Source organism: Chiloscyllium punctatum, chromosome 14 (assembly GCF_047496795.1).
Source record: "Chiloscyllium punctatum isolate Juve2018m chromosome 14, sChiPun1.3, whole genome shotgun sequence".
Classification (NCBI taxonomy): domain Eukaryota; kingdom Metazoa; phylum Chordata; class Chondrichthyes; order Orectolobiformes; family Hemiscylliidae; genus Chiloscyllium; species Chiloscyllium punctatum.
In genome coordinates, this window is record NC_092752.1 from 30,824,080 (window position 1) to 30,839,015 (window position 14,936).

Below are 14,936 nucleotides of genomic sequence, written 5' to 3' on the forward strand. Positions count from 1 at the left end.
GTTTCTGAGCAGACACCGACTTGCGGGTAACGGACCTGCAGCATTGCTGAAGCCTCTTCCCTGCTTCACATCAATGGGATTGACAGAGTGAGCACTTGCTATGTCTGCTCCTTGTTCAGGAGACTAGGCAGCGGCACACCGTGCAAACCACCTCCCTCCATCCCACCTGCCCGGGTGCTTTCAACTCTCCACGTTTCCAGCCAGCGGATGGAGTGAAGTGGCCAGATGCCTCTTATTTCTTCTCCCCAATGAAACTCCAGAACAAAATGAAGGAACCGAATGGAGACGGCAGCCAGACTGGACACCAACAGCAAGACTGCTGCTGCCTTTGGGGGGTGAGTCTCAAATTAGCGCGCGCACACACACCTTTTCGACAAGTTCCTACTCTGCCCTGTTTAAAAGACAATACAAACATGAATAAGAAATGTTTGGAGGTCTATAGGCCAAACACAGGCAAATGGGACTAGTTTAATTTGGGAACATTGTAGGTGTGGACTAGTTGGACCAAATAGGCTGTTTATATGCTGTCTGGCTTTTTGACTCTATATCAATTTCCTTTCAAGAGTGACAAGACCAAAGGAATGCTACCTATTAAGATAAACCAGTATTCACAGCACAGATTCAATGAGAAATACCTCAATTCTATGTTACAGTTTCTTATTTAAATGATAAATTCTCTAGATAAGCCTTCTAGATCTTTGAAGACTAATATGATAAATATAGTAATTTAAATACTCCAAATTTCCAGCAATGATTTAGTTTCACTAATTATCCAAAAGCCAGATCTGTTCTATTAGTTTCAAGTGTAGTTTTCTGATTGGTTGAGCTTCAACAAATGGATTTAAGATTGATTTAATTTACATGAATGCATCAAACTCCCCTCTTTTAGCATCCCTTGCTGAACAATCCACTTTCTAGTATTAAAAGACAAAAAGTGCTTTAATTTAACATTATTAATATAATTCACAAATATTAGACATATTATTAATCAGATGACCTCAAAGTTTACTTTTATAAGACCAATCTGAATTATTTACTCTCCAGAATGGTTACCTTAAACTGCACTTCAGAATTAACAGAGTTAGTGTCTTATACAGCTTCATTATCCGCTGATGATTTCTATTCAAATTCTCTTATAATACAATCAAGTATTTTATTTGTCATTTTGTCTAATCCTTATTTTAATTATATTGTGTCTTACTATTTGCTCCATTTTCACATTGAGCATTATTTTCAAACTGAGAGGTATGGGTTTCAATACTACAGTGATTTTGCTCATCATTTCCTTTAAGGTATGTGGATGGTTGTTATTTCAGTCTGGTACTGGCTGGCTGTCAGTAACAAACATTTTTGTAACCATTTCCATTCTTAACCATAAGCCTACGGCTTTGGAATCTCATCTCCAATTTGAGCTTATCTTCAACCTCTTCTTCACAAGTTGATTTCAAAAACTCTGAAATCTTTATTCATCCTGTCAATCAACCAACTTAACCTGGGAGATCCATGCATTCAAGCTTTCAGTCAGTTATCCCATTCCAAATGCTATGGTGCATAACTATGGGGCATCATTGGGTAAGAGGCCAAGCATGAAAGCTGTTCATTAACATTGAGGGTTTCAACACAAAGCAACTAAAATGGTCTTACCACGTAATATAATGAATGATGAGCAAGATTAAGCATTGGCATGTGTGAGGTACGAGTTTACTTTTCTCTGTCCCTGTTTTTAAATGTCACAGCCAGAAATTGGAAAATGGACTGAGGTCCTCCCTGACAAATCCCTGCCTATTTTAGATCAAGCAATCATTTCAGGCAAAAGTGGAAAAGACAACCAGGAGAGCTTGCTGAATGATGGGCGAGCATATTCAAATTAAACCATAAGGCAAAATGATGTAATATCTTCCAAAATTAACACCCAAGCAATTCAGAATACTGACAATGCCTACATATTATCAGGTGTCAGGCTTTGCTAAATATGATAAAACGTTTTTAAAAGTGATATGGCCCACAAGTGGTGGTACAAATTGCAACAATGTGGGGTCTTCATCTCCAATACGCAAAACCTCATGGGTTTACTATCTAATTTATCTAGTTAACGTGGTTTGACATATTCCGGCAAACAATCCAGTGGAAAAAATAATTATTTTCTGGTATTGAACAGAATATCAGATAAAGAAACAAACGGTCTATGGCCACATGTTGGAAGGACTGGATAACAGTCAAAATCGAGTTGATGAGTGGTAAGTAACTTTCATAACACACAAGCCCCAGGCATTGAGAATCACCAACAAAAAGTTGAACCACATCTCCTTGACATTCAATAGCATTACCATCATCAATATTATGGAGTTTACCATTGATATGAAACTTAACTGAACCAGTTAAATAAATAGTCTAACTACAATAATATGTCAAAGGATAAGTATTCTGCAGTGAATAACTCATCTCCCAATTCCCAAGTGCCTTCTCACCACCTGCAAAGTACAAATCAGAGATAAGGTGGAATGCTTTCCATTTGCCTGGATAAGTGCTGTTCCATTGAAATTGGAAGAACTTTAAACATCAACTCCCTCCACCATCATTGCAATGTTAAATCTCACAATACCAGGTAATAGTCCAACAGGTTTATTTGCAAGTACAAGCTTCCGGAGTGCTGCTCCTTCATCAGGTAGCTCATGGGACAGGATCATAGGACACAATTTATAGTAAAAGATCAAAATGTCATACATATGATGCAATGTATTGAACAAACCTTGATTGCTGTTAAGTCTTTAATCACCAAGATGGAGTTACAGGTTTCAATTCATTAATATGTAAATCCCAGAACTTCTTTCAAGTCACATTCCTGAGATAACTTAAGGTTTTACAAAAAAAAGGTGACATGTCAGCTCAGATAATGCATCAAAGGTGTGAGGTCAGAGTCTGTCTGTATTCCAACCTTGAGTCAGACTGGTTCTATTTCCAAAGTAGGAATTTATAAAATGTCAAATGGACTGACTGCCTACAGACTGTGTGCTTTGTTTTAACTAAAATAGAATGTATCTGCAGATACAAATCTGCAAATGAAAATTCACTCCATTGACTTATTTGTGATGTGTGTGCATGCACATGAGAGAGAGAGAGAGAGAGAGTGATAGTGCGTGTGTGGCTGGGTGAGAGGGAAAGAAGGTGTGAGCATATGGACAAGAGCAGGTGGCTGGGAAAATTAACATATCCAAAATATTCCTCCAAGCTCAGCAAAACTCTGACTTGGAAATATATTACTCTTACTTCATTAATGCTGCATCAAAATCTCATACTTTCTGATGAATAGCATGGTGGGAGTCCTTTCATTACATGTACTGCAGTGCTTTAAGGATGTTCCTGGTCACTTGCACCATCAAAGGTGGTGCATAACTCCCCCCTTCCCACATGTTGTGAATAAATAAAATGAAAATCAAAATCATTAAAATGTGAACCTTATCTTTGGCCTTAAATAACTGAGGCCTGTATGTTACCTTTCATGCAGCAGAACATCTGAAGTTGCTTCACAGGAACATTATCAAATTAAATTTGTTACTGAGCAACATAAGGTTTTGACTAATAGTTTTGACCAAAGGAGTTAGGTTATAATTAATCACTGGAGGAGATAAGGGAGGTAAAAGGACAGACATATCAGTGGAGGCTTTGGCAGATAAAGACATCAAACAGCAATGTGAGAAAACTGGAAAATGGCTTCAAGATAGAGGATTCTGAATGGCAGAGTAGCCTTAATTGGCCAAATGATCTACTCCTGCTCCTATTTTCCATGTTTCTTTGCATACTGTATGTTATTCTCATCTCTGATTTAGGATGTGACTGTGACAGAGTTCATGAACATGTCCTCTCAAGTCCAAGAATACAGATGTTTGCTGTATTTGGAATTATGTTTGCTTTTTCTTTCGCGTTGTTACAGACCTTTTGTCTGGCAGTACTTATGTCAGTTGTTAAATAAAAAGGAAGAGTTACTAGCTGCATTAATGCATCAATTATTCAGATCATCTACTGTCCAAATCCTTTCCTCTCAGTGATAGTCAATGCACAGACGTATGGATATAGGATATTTGGAAAACTGGTAAAATATTGGCTTCTCTCAAGTGAAAAGTGAAGTTCTTGAAGTTCTTCAAGGTAGTACTACTGAGAAAAATGGTATTCACTTTCATAGATATATAAGCAAGCTATGCCTAAGTGTTGTGAGGAGGATCATATTATGATCGGCTGAAGATTTGAGCATGGTTTAAAATGCTACAGATTAAAATGCTACAGTTAACTTGTGAAATTACATTAATGTTGGGATGTCATGTTGAGTTTTCACAGGACATTGATGATGGCTCTTCAGGAGTACAGTGTCCAGTTTTGGTCACTCTGTTACAGGAAGAATATTATTAAGCTGGAAAGGATTCAGAAAAGATTTACCAGAATGTTGCTGGGAATGGATGGTTTGAGTTATAAGGAGAGGCTGGATAGGCTATAATCCTTTTCACTGGTGTGTACAGGTTAAGGAGTGACCTTATAGAGGATTATAAAATCATGAGTGGTATAGATAAGGTGAATGACATGTGCCTTTTACCTAGGGTGGGGGATTTCAAGACTAGGAGATCCATTTTTAAGGTGAGAGAAGATGATTTAAAATAGACATGTGAGGCAACTTTTTTTACACAGAGAGTGGTTCATGTGTGGAATGAACCTCCAGAGGAAGTGGTGGATGCGGGTACAGTTCCGATGTTTAAAAGACATTTGTATAAGCACATGAATAAGAAATGCTCAGAGGCCAAGCGCAGGCAGGTGAGACTAGTTTAGTTTGGGATTATGGTCGGCATGGATTGATTGGATCAAAAGGTCTGATTCTATGCTTGTATGACTGCACTATTAAGAGCCCTTGGCCACACACTATCAGATGGAATAACATTTGTGCTTTATTAACAATTTGCCATGTCAGATCATCGTGTGTACATAATTATACCCTGCTGGGTCACTGAAGTAAAACATCAACTTAATTTTCTGTGATAACTCTACCAAACTTCAACCAAAAGCTGGACAGTTGCCACCATTCAAGGACTTCATCAATCCTGATTTGGAAAAAAAGGGCAACAAGAGAAATATTAAATATTATATTCCCTCTGATTTCCTTTCTTCTTTGTGGGGATATGCCACCAATTTGTTCAACAACAGAAGTGCAACTGAGATTGGTAATTTAATTTTCAGGTTCCTGGTAGTGATGATCATCAACATTATGTCCTCGTCCACAAATGTCAATGCAATGATCAAGAAAGCACAACAAAGTCTCTACTTCCTCAGGAGACTAAGGGAATTTGCTATGTCCACAAGGACACTTACCAAGTTTTATAGGCGCACCTGAGAAAGCATTATATCTGGATGCATCACAGCTTGGTTTGGCATCTGCTGTTCCCAAACCCTCAAGAAACGACAGAGAGTCGTGAACACAGCCCAGTCCATCACACAAACCAGCCTTCCATCCATTCACTCTATCTATACTTCCTGCTGCCTCAGGGTAGTAATCAACATAATCAAAGACCCTCCCTGCTCAGCTATACTCTCTTCCATTGGGCAGAAGATGTAGAAGTTTGTATATACATATGAATAGATTCAATAACTGTTTTTTCCCTGTTGGTATTATACCTCTGAATGGAACTCTCAAATTTTAAATGTAATAGTGATCTCGCTTTCTGTGCACCTTTTCTGCAGCTGTAACATTGTATCGTTCACATGCTCTATTATACTTTGTATGATATGATCTGCCTGTGTTGTAAGCAAAACAAAATGTTCCATTGTACCTAGGTACATGTGACATTAATAAATGAAATCAAATCAACCCCTCCACCCTAGGGAAAAGACCTTAGCTACTTACGTTATCTATACCCCTTATGATTTATAAACCTTTGTAAGGTCACCCCTCAACCTTCTACATTCCAGTGAATCCTGTGCAACCTCAACATGATGTTCCAGCTCCTATACTCAATGGGCTGAGCAATGAAGGTAAGCTTGCTAAATGCTTTCTTAACCATCCCTTCTACCTGTGATGCAACTTTCAAAGGATATGTCCCTGAACCTAGGTCTCTCTGCTCGACGATACCTACCCAGGGTCCTACCATTAACTGTATCACACCTGCCTTGTTTGTTTTACTGAGAGACTGAAAAGTTTATTCCTGTTCCTATGTTTCACCCCAACAACCCTGCTCATCATGGTGCAATATTCTGAAGCATTAACATTACATTAGAAAAGTCATAATAATTTTTCTTCGAGCAGGACTTCCTTTTTATTCACCATTCAGTTAAACTGTGAGCACTGCTCAGGTGGACACAAAGGATCCTACAACAATATTCAAAGTACAGCAAGGGAAATCTACGATTTCCTTACCAAAATTTATCACTTACAATCACTAGGGAGAAAAAGAATTTCTGCCATTTATCTCTTGCTTCTCAATGCTTTCAGTATAAATTTGCAGTGGATAAAATGCCTAGTGCAGTTTGGCAAAAAAAAAGTGCAATTAAAATAATGCATTGACAGTGGAGCATATGCAAGCAACCTAATATGACATTTCATCATAATTGACAACTAACAACCTCAAAATGGGATTGGCAGATTATGTACTACAGGTCATCACTGCTATTGTTGTCATTTTTATGAGGGTCTTTGCTGACTACTTTAATCACTCACCTACATCATCTGGTAGGTCCCATTTAATATACACATAGAGGTTGTTACGCAATATCTGGATCTCCAGTGTAAGACAGAACTGGTTGGATCATACACTGTTCACACACTGCCCAATTTTACTGGAGTTACCATTGAAGATTAGCCAAGATTTAAATTACTTCAGTGGAGCCCTCATAAAATTAACTTAATCTGCTGCCTCACTGGATTCCTGGCTTATGGCTACCATCTCCATCTTACTTTGCTTCCAACTGTGAAGTCTCTGGGATGTCTGATATTGCATGGGTCTGAATCTAGCAACTTGCACTATCCGCTGTTTAACACCCATAACACACCAGTTCCATTCAACTGAGACTTATGCCTCAAAAAAGACACTAGCTTCCTTCCTGCTCAAATTGGGGTGCACCTGCCTGAAAGTTAAAATCTGCCACTCAAATTCAATTTTCCTTGAATTGTTAACACTGTTTCATGAAACCATTGGCACCAAATAGCTTCCTTCCTGCTCAAATTGGGGTGCACCTGCCTGAAAGTTAAAATCTGCCACTCAAATTCAATTTTCCTTGAATTGTTAACACTGTTTCATGAAACCATTGGCACCAAATATGCAAATTAGAATTTCAAACATGAGGACATTCAAACATTTAAGAAATGTCAAGAGGTTTTGGGCTAGTCTACAGCTAGCTATAATGATGATTTGTGTGCTTAATGTGCCAGTTAGATGAGAACACATTGAAGGTCAAATTAACATGTCTGCAAATAGATTTTTTGCACAGACTTTCACTGAGAATAGCCAAGCTGAGAAGCTCCTCTGGAAGAGTAAATGTGAGGATTATTTTTGCTTCATATAAATGGGAGATGCTGGTATGTGTCCACCATCTCTGGTGTTATCCTGTCTGCTTGATAGAATAATAATCCAAAACAATGAATACCCCTTGAAATGCTCAGTAATGATAAATGGTAGATGTCAGATGTTAGGCTCCTAATAGAGTTGTAAAGTGGATCTTGAAATAAGTTTTGTTTTATTGGAAGAAAACATGTTCTGCCCTTCCGACTCCACATAAATCTTTTGCTGCCTATTTGTCTTGAGTGCACAGTGTACCTGCTCCTATTCCAAGGCTGGGGTCCCTAGTTTGAAGACCACAGAAATACTGCATTTCATCACTTGAAATACAGAACCTGGGGTTGGAATTTTAAAAAAAGATGTCTTATTGAAGCTTTTCACTGTGCACTCATTGGTACAAATGCAAAAAAGCAAATTTCAATGGGAACAATAATTTATATTGCATGAGTAAAAGGTTTGGAGATTGCTGGCATGTGGACTCTGATTGGCTGCGGCATTACCATGGCAAGTGCACCAGGCAGCATATGTCCCCCAAGGTTTACTTTAAATTGAAACAGGTGCAATGTCTGGACATAGAGTCACAGAGTCATAAGAAAATGATCTTCTGTATATAGCTTCTACATGCACAAGTGAGCCACTGTGCAAGTTCGAATAGTAATCTGAAATTGGTTCCAGAATCTGATGTCCAGCATCTGCAGTCATTGTTTTTACCTAATTCTTAGCCCACTCCAGATTGTTCAGTAAGTATTGTCCAAGAGGGGAATCACATATAATTTTGAGCTGTATGTTCTGTATTTTGCAAGGACAGGCTGGTTGAATGCAGAGGGAAAAAGTGAGGACTGTAGATGTTGGAAGTCAGAGTCGAGAGTGAAGTGCTGGAAAAGCACAGCAGGTCAGGCAGCATCCGAGGAGCAGGAGAATTGATGTTTTGGGCATAAGCCCTTCATCAGGTGTGAGGCTTGTGGGTTGGGCTGAGAGATAAATGGGAAGGGGGTGGGGTCAGGGGCAAGATAGGTGGGAAAGCAACAGATGGATGAAGGTAAGGGAGAAGGTGATAGATCAGAGGGGGGATGTGATGGACGGATCCGGAGGGCGGTGCCGAGTTGGAGGCTTAGGACTGGGATAATGTGGGAGGGGAAATGAGGAAGCTGTTGAAATCCACATTTATCCCACATGGTTGCAGGGCTCCAAGGTGGAACATGAGGCGTTCCTCCTCCAGGTGTCGGGTGGTACCTGTTTGGCAGTGGAGGAGGCCCAGGACCTGTATGCCCTTGATGGAGTTGAAGTGTTCAGCCACGGGGCGGTGGGGTTTGTGGGTGCAGGTGTCCTAGAGATGTCCTCTGAAATGATCCGCAAGAAGCCGTCCTGTCTCCCCGATGTAGATGAGATCACACTGGGTGCAATGGATGCAGCAGATGATGGATGTCTAAGGATGCCTTGGGGCCTTGGACAGAGATGAGGTGAGTGGTGTGGGTGCAGGTTTTGCACTTCCTACAGTGGTAGGGAAAGGTGCCAGGAGTGGGGTGTTGGCTAGTGGGAGAGTGTGGACCTGACAAGGGAGTCCCTGAGGTCATGGTCCTTTCGGAATGCTGGTAGGGGTGGGGAGGTAAATATATCTGAGGTGATGGGGTCTGTTTGGAGGTGGCAGAAGTGGCAGAAGATGATGTGAATCCGGAGGTTGGTGGGGTGGAAGGTGAGGACCAGGGATTCTGTCCTTGCTGTGTTGGAGATTGGGGTTCAAGGGCAGTAGTGCATGAAGTGGAGGAGATGTTCTGGAGGGCATCGTCAACCATGTGGGAAGGGAAGTTGTGATTGTGGAAGGAGGGGGCCATCTGGGACTTTGAGGTGGAATTGGTCATCCTGGGAACAGATGCAGTGGAGGTGGAGGAATTGGGAATAAGGGATGGCATTTTTACAGAAGGTAGGGTGGGAGGAAGTGTAGTCTAGGTAGCTGTGGGAGTTGGTGGGCTTGTAGTATATGTCTGTGGTTAGTTGGTCGCCAGAGACAGTGATGGAGAGATCGAGGAAGGGAAGGGAGGTTGCTGAGATGGTCCAGGTGAATTTGAGGTCGGGGTGGAAGGTGAAGTGTTCAACCTCCTCGTGGGAACACAAGGCGGCACCGATACAGTCATCAATGTAGCAGAGGAACAGGTTGGGGGTGGTGCCGGTGTAACTGCGGAAGATGGACTGTTCCACGTATCCGACAAAGAGGCAGACATAACTGGGTCCCATGCGAGTGCCCATGGCTACCCCTTTGGTTTAGAGTAAGTGGAGGATTGGAAGGAGAAGTTGTTGTGGGTGAGGACCAGTTCAGCCAGGCGGATGAGGGTATCAGTGGAAGGGTGCTGGTTGGAATGGCATGAGAGGAATAAATGGAGGACTTGGAGACCTTCGTCATGGCAGACGGGTGTGCACAGGGACTAGATGTCCATGGTGGAGATGAGGCGTTGGGGGCCGGAGAAATGAAAATCTTGGAGGTGGTGAAGGGCATGCGTGCTGTCACAAACATAGGTGTGGAGTTCCTGGACTAAGGGGGATAGGACGGTGTCGAGAAAGGAAGAGATGAGTTCGGTGGGACAGGCACAAGACAGGCTGGTTGAGTGCAGCCAGTATTCTGCCTATGACAAACAGCCAACACGCAGCGCTATTTGTGAAAACCCACCAGTTATTGGTAAATGCAGCCTACATGCTTGGTATCACACTGGCACCAGAACATATGTAGAATATTACTCATCAGTGCAATAGGCAGGATATCATTGGCCTGATGGCAGCATGGAATTATGACAAAAATCACTTGTCCTGCCACTACACTGCAGCAGTATGAAATGGCTAATTTTATCTGTTACTCAAGTTTCTGAGACTCCTTAACCTTAGGAGTTAAGAGTAAGCATTTTTAAAGAAAATGGCTGCCTAAGGCCCATTGATTAGCTTTTATGTAATAAAGTGAGCAGTTATCTGATTGAGTAGCCATCATCCCACATGATAGCTTCAATATTTCCTATTTAGGCATCAAGTGTGGAGATCTTTGGACCCTATTTAAAAGGTTGAAAATAAGGTTAATCTTATAGTTTTAACAAATTACTACTACAATAAAGAGTGCAAAGTTACCTCTAAGAATCTCCTAGCCACCTACATTGAAACTGTTGACAAAGAAGATTTCCTTCTTAATCCCTGAACTCCCCCTACTGCAATACTCAACCAATTGTAAGCTGTAGAATGAAAAGCTGGCAGGGATCCTGAATAAGAAGTCAATCATGACACAGTTAGCATCCCTTTAAAGTAAACAGTCTAAATGCTTACAATTTCACTGAGTGTTTTCAATGAATCCTTGAGACTGTCAGTAGAGTGTTGTCTTGCTGCAGTAAGTAGAAGCTCTGTGTTGCTCAATATGAGCGGTTGAAGCTTATAAATGTTGGTTATTACTTCTTTTGCTTTGGTCGTGTCTTCGGGCGAGTAATAGATATACTGGTATGATGAACTAGAGAAAACAAAACAGAAAACATGATGCACATCAAGTCAAATCAAGATTAGTAGAACAGCCATCATCAGCTGATGAAGGAGCAGCGCTCAGAAAGCTAGTGCTTCCAATTAAACCTGTTGGACTATAACCTGTGTTGTGTGATTTTTAACTTTGTACACCCCAGTCCAACACCGGCATCTCCAAATCATGGCCTTTACATGTGAGTCTATCTAAAATGACAGTGGATGACTCAAACCTGAAAATTAACTAGTCCATACTCATCTGATTGAATAAAATGCTGAAGCTCTAGATATGAGGAACTGTTATTTCATGAAAGCATACTTCTCCCTCTGAATTTCTATACTGTCATTAGATTGAGGGGCACATACTGAGTAAAGAGTAATGATATCTTCACTGGGTCTTTTACAAAGTGGCAGTAGAAGTCAAAACATGTGTCAAACTCTTGGAGAAAACTCCACTGCCAAAATCAGATGATAAGGTGAATAATGAGTAAGCTTATTTTTATTTTCTAAATTATAAAAGTTTTGATTATTTGTTATGTGTACTTTCTTCAGGAGGAATAAGGTCAGTTTACGTCTACCTTCATGACAATGTCCTTGCTTCTGGGCACTGGATCTTGCTTGGCTACGTATGACTGTAAGAAAGTCTTCGTATGGATATTGCATGTCATTTCCAACATTTGAATTTTACATGCAACTGAACACCCCCACCAACTATTTCATTTAAAGCCCTATAGAGAGGCCAAAATATTCGATTTGCAAGGACTCTGATCCCAGCATGACTCAGATGAGCCATCCCATCGGAACAGCTTCTCCTTCCCTGGTACTGCTGCCAATGTCCTATGAATTCAAACCCGTTTCTCCCACACCAATCTTTGACCCCCAAGTTTACCTCTGTCTTTTTGACCCTGTATCAATTTGCTTGTGGCTCAGGTCGTTACTCAGTGAGTTAAACCGTTTTAGTTCTGTTTTTTTTAGTTTCGCCCCGAGGTGCTCATATTCACTCTGCAGAAGCTTTTTCCGCTTTCTATGTATATTGTTCATACCAATGTGGGAATTGATAATTGATACTTTCACCTCCCACTCCAAGTCCATCTGCAGCCCAGATGAGATATCCTGAACCCTGACACCAGACAAGCAACATAGCTTCTGGGATTCTCAATATTGGCCACAGAAAACAGTATCTATTCCCCTGACTGTACTATCCCCATTTATAACACATTTTTCCTTTCTCCCCCATTTTGAATGACTACCTGTACCACGCTTCTATGGTCAGTTCGCTCATCCTTCCTACAGCTCCACAATCCTCCCCCATTAGACAAGCTCATCGGCTGAGGTTCCCTCAACTCTACCTCCTGGATCCTTGTATCTGCTTTGCTCATAGTCACACCTACTTGTGTCTAAATGACTAAATTCAAGGCAGTCATTCTAAGGGTGTGACTGTCTCCTGAAACATAGGATCTAGCTAAATGTCCCCCTCCCTGAAGTGTCACAGTATTTGAATTGCAGAATCCAACTCATCAACTCTGAGCTGGTGTCCTTCAAGCCACCATCACTTGTTAGATGTGGTTTCAATGAATTGAATCCACCAGCTCCAACATCATGCAGTTACAACACATCGTCTGGTCCAGTATTTCCCTTTAATTACTTAGCTCTTACATATTTACATATCACAGGGGCAGGAATGGTTGTTGGATGGTCCAGGGTTTAGATGTTTCAAAGGGAATGGGTAAGGGAGGTGGGGGGCCAGGGTAAAAGAGATGGAGGAGTGGCATTGCTAATCAGGAATAGTATCACAGCTGCAGAAAGGAGGTCATTAAAGAGGGTTTGTCTACAGAGTCAGTGAGAATGGAAGTCAGAAACAGGAGAGGAGCAGTCACTTTATTGGGAGTTTTCTACAGACCCCACATCCCAAAATCAATAACAGGGACATGGAGGAGCAGATTGGGAGGAAGATTTTGGAAAGGTGCAGAAGTAACAGGTTTGTTGTTATGGGTGACTTTAACTTCCCTAATATTGATTGGAACCTCCTTAGTTCTAAATAGTTTGGATGGAGCAGCTTTGTCAGGTGTGTCCAGGAGGGATTCCTGACTCAATATGTAGATAGGCCAACTAGAGGGGAGGCCATATTGGATTTGATGCTTGGCAATGAACCATGCCAGGTGTCAGATCTCTCGGTAGGACAGCATTTCGGTGATAGTGATCACAACTCTCTGACCTTTACTACAGTCATGGAGAGGGATAGGAACAGACGTTATGGGAAAGTATTTAATTGGGGGAGGAGGAATTACAATACTATTAGGCTGAAACTGGGGCACGTAAATTGAGAACAAATGTTCTAAGGGAAATGAAAGACAGAAATGTGGGAGGTTGTTTAGGGAACCCGTGCTGATAGTGTTGGATAGTTTTGTCCCACTGAGGCAAGGAGGGGATGGTAGTGTGAGTGAACCTTGTGTGTCCTTGTGTGAAGGAACATCTAGTGAAGTGGAAGAAAGAAGCTTACTTAAGATTGAGGAGGTAAGGAAAAGACAGGGCTTTACAGGGTTACAAGGTAGCTGGGAAGGAACTGAAGAATGGAATTAGGAGAGCTAGAAGAGGGCATGAAAAAGCTTTAGTGGGTAGGATTAAGGAAAACCCTAAGGCATTCTACATTTATGTGAGAAACAAGAGGATGGCCAGAGTGAGGGTAGGGCTGATCAGGGATAGTGGAGGGAACTTGTGCTTGGAGTCAGAGGAAGTCCTTAATGAATACTTTGCTTCAGTATTCACTACTGAGAGGGACCTTGTCGTTTGCGACGACAGTGCAAAACAGGCTGATATGCTCGAACACATCGATGTTAAGAAGGAGGATGTGCTGCAAATTTTGAAAAACTTAAGGATAGAGAAGTATCCTGGGCCAGATGCGATATACTCAAAGTTCTACAGGAAACAAGGGTAGAGATTGCTGCGTCTTTGGCAACAATCCTTGCGTCCTCACTGTCCACTAGAGGAGTGCCAGATGATTGAAGGATGACAAATAGAGTCAGAGAGTCATAGAGATGTACAACACAGAAACAGACTCTTCCACCCAACTCGTCAATGCTGACCAGATTTCCCAACCTAATCTAGCCCCATTTGCCAGCACCCGGCCCATGTCCCTCCAAACCCTTCCTACTCTTACACCCATCCAAATGCCTCTTAAATGTTGCAATCGTACTAGCCTCCACCACTTTCTCTGGCAGCTCATTCCATACACGTACCATCCTCTGCATGAAGAAGTTGCCCCTTAGGGCCCTTTTGTATCTTTCCCCTCTCACCTTAAACCTATGCCCTTCAGTTCTGGACTCCCCCACCCAGGGAAAAGACTTTGTCTATTTATCCTATCCATGCCCCTCATGATTTTATAAACCTCTATAAGGTCACCCTCAGCCTCCATGCTCCAGGGAAAACAGCCGTAGCCTATTCAACATCTCCCTATAGCTCAAATCCTCCAACCCTGGCAATGTCCTTGTAAATTTTTTCTGAACCCTTCCAAGTTTCACAAACATCCTTTGATAGGAAGGGACCAGAACTGCACAATATTCCAAATGTGGCCTAACCAATGTACTGTACAGCTGCAACATGATGTCCCAACTCCTGTACTCAATACTCTGACCAATAAAGGAAAGCATACCAAACAACTTCTTCACTATCCTATCTACCTCTGACTCTACTTTCAAGGAGCTATGAACCTACACTCCAAGGTCTCTTTGTTCAGCAACACTCCCTAGAACCTTACCATGAAGTGTATAAGTTCCTCCTAAGATTTGCTTTTCCAAAATGCAGCACCTTGCATTTACCTAAATTAAACTTCATCTGCCACTTCTCAGCCAATTGGCCCATCTTATCATGATCCCATTGTAATCTGAGGTGACCTTCTTCACCCTCAATTTTGGTGTAACCTGC

At 41.5% G+C, this 14,936-nt stretch overlaps 1 protein-coding gene across 6 annotated transcripts in view; it reads right to left on the reverse strand.

Moving 5' to 3' along the window:
* Window positions 1-14,936, reverse strand: part of inpp4b (inositol polyphosphate-4-phosphatase type II B) — a 940,291-nt gene that overhangs the window by 126,704 nt on the left and 798,651 nt on the right. For all 6 annotated transcript variants that reach the window (XM_072584130.1, XM_072584129.1, XM_072584133.1 and 3 more), the window contains one exon: window positions 10,833-11,010. In XM_072584130.1, coding sequence (XP_072440231.1) covers window positions 10,833-11,010 — 178 coding nt within the window. The remainder of the gene's footprint in view (window positions 1-10,832; window positions 11,011-14,936) is intronic.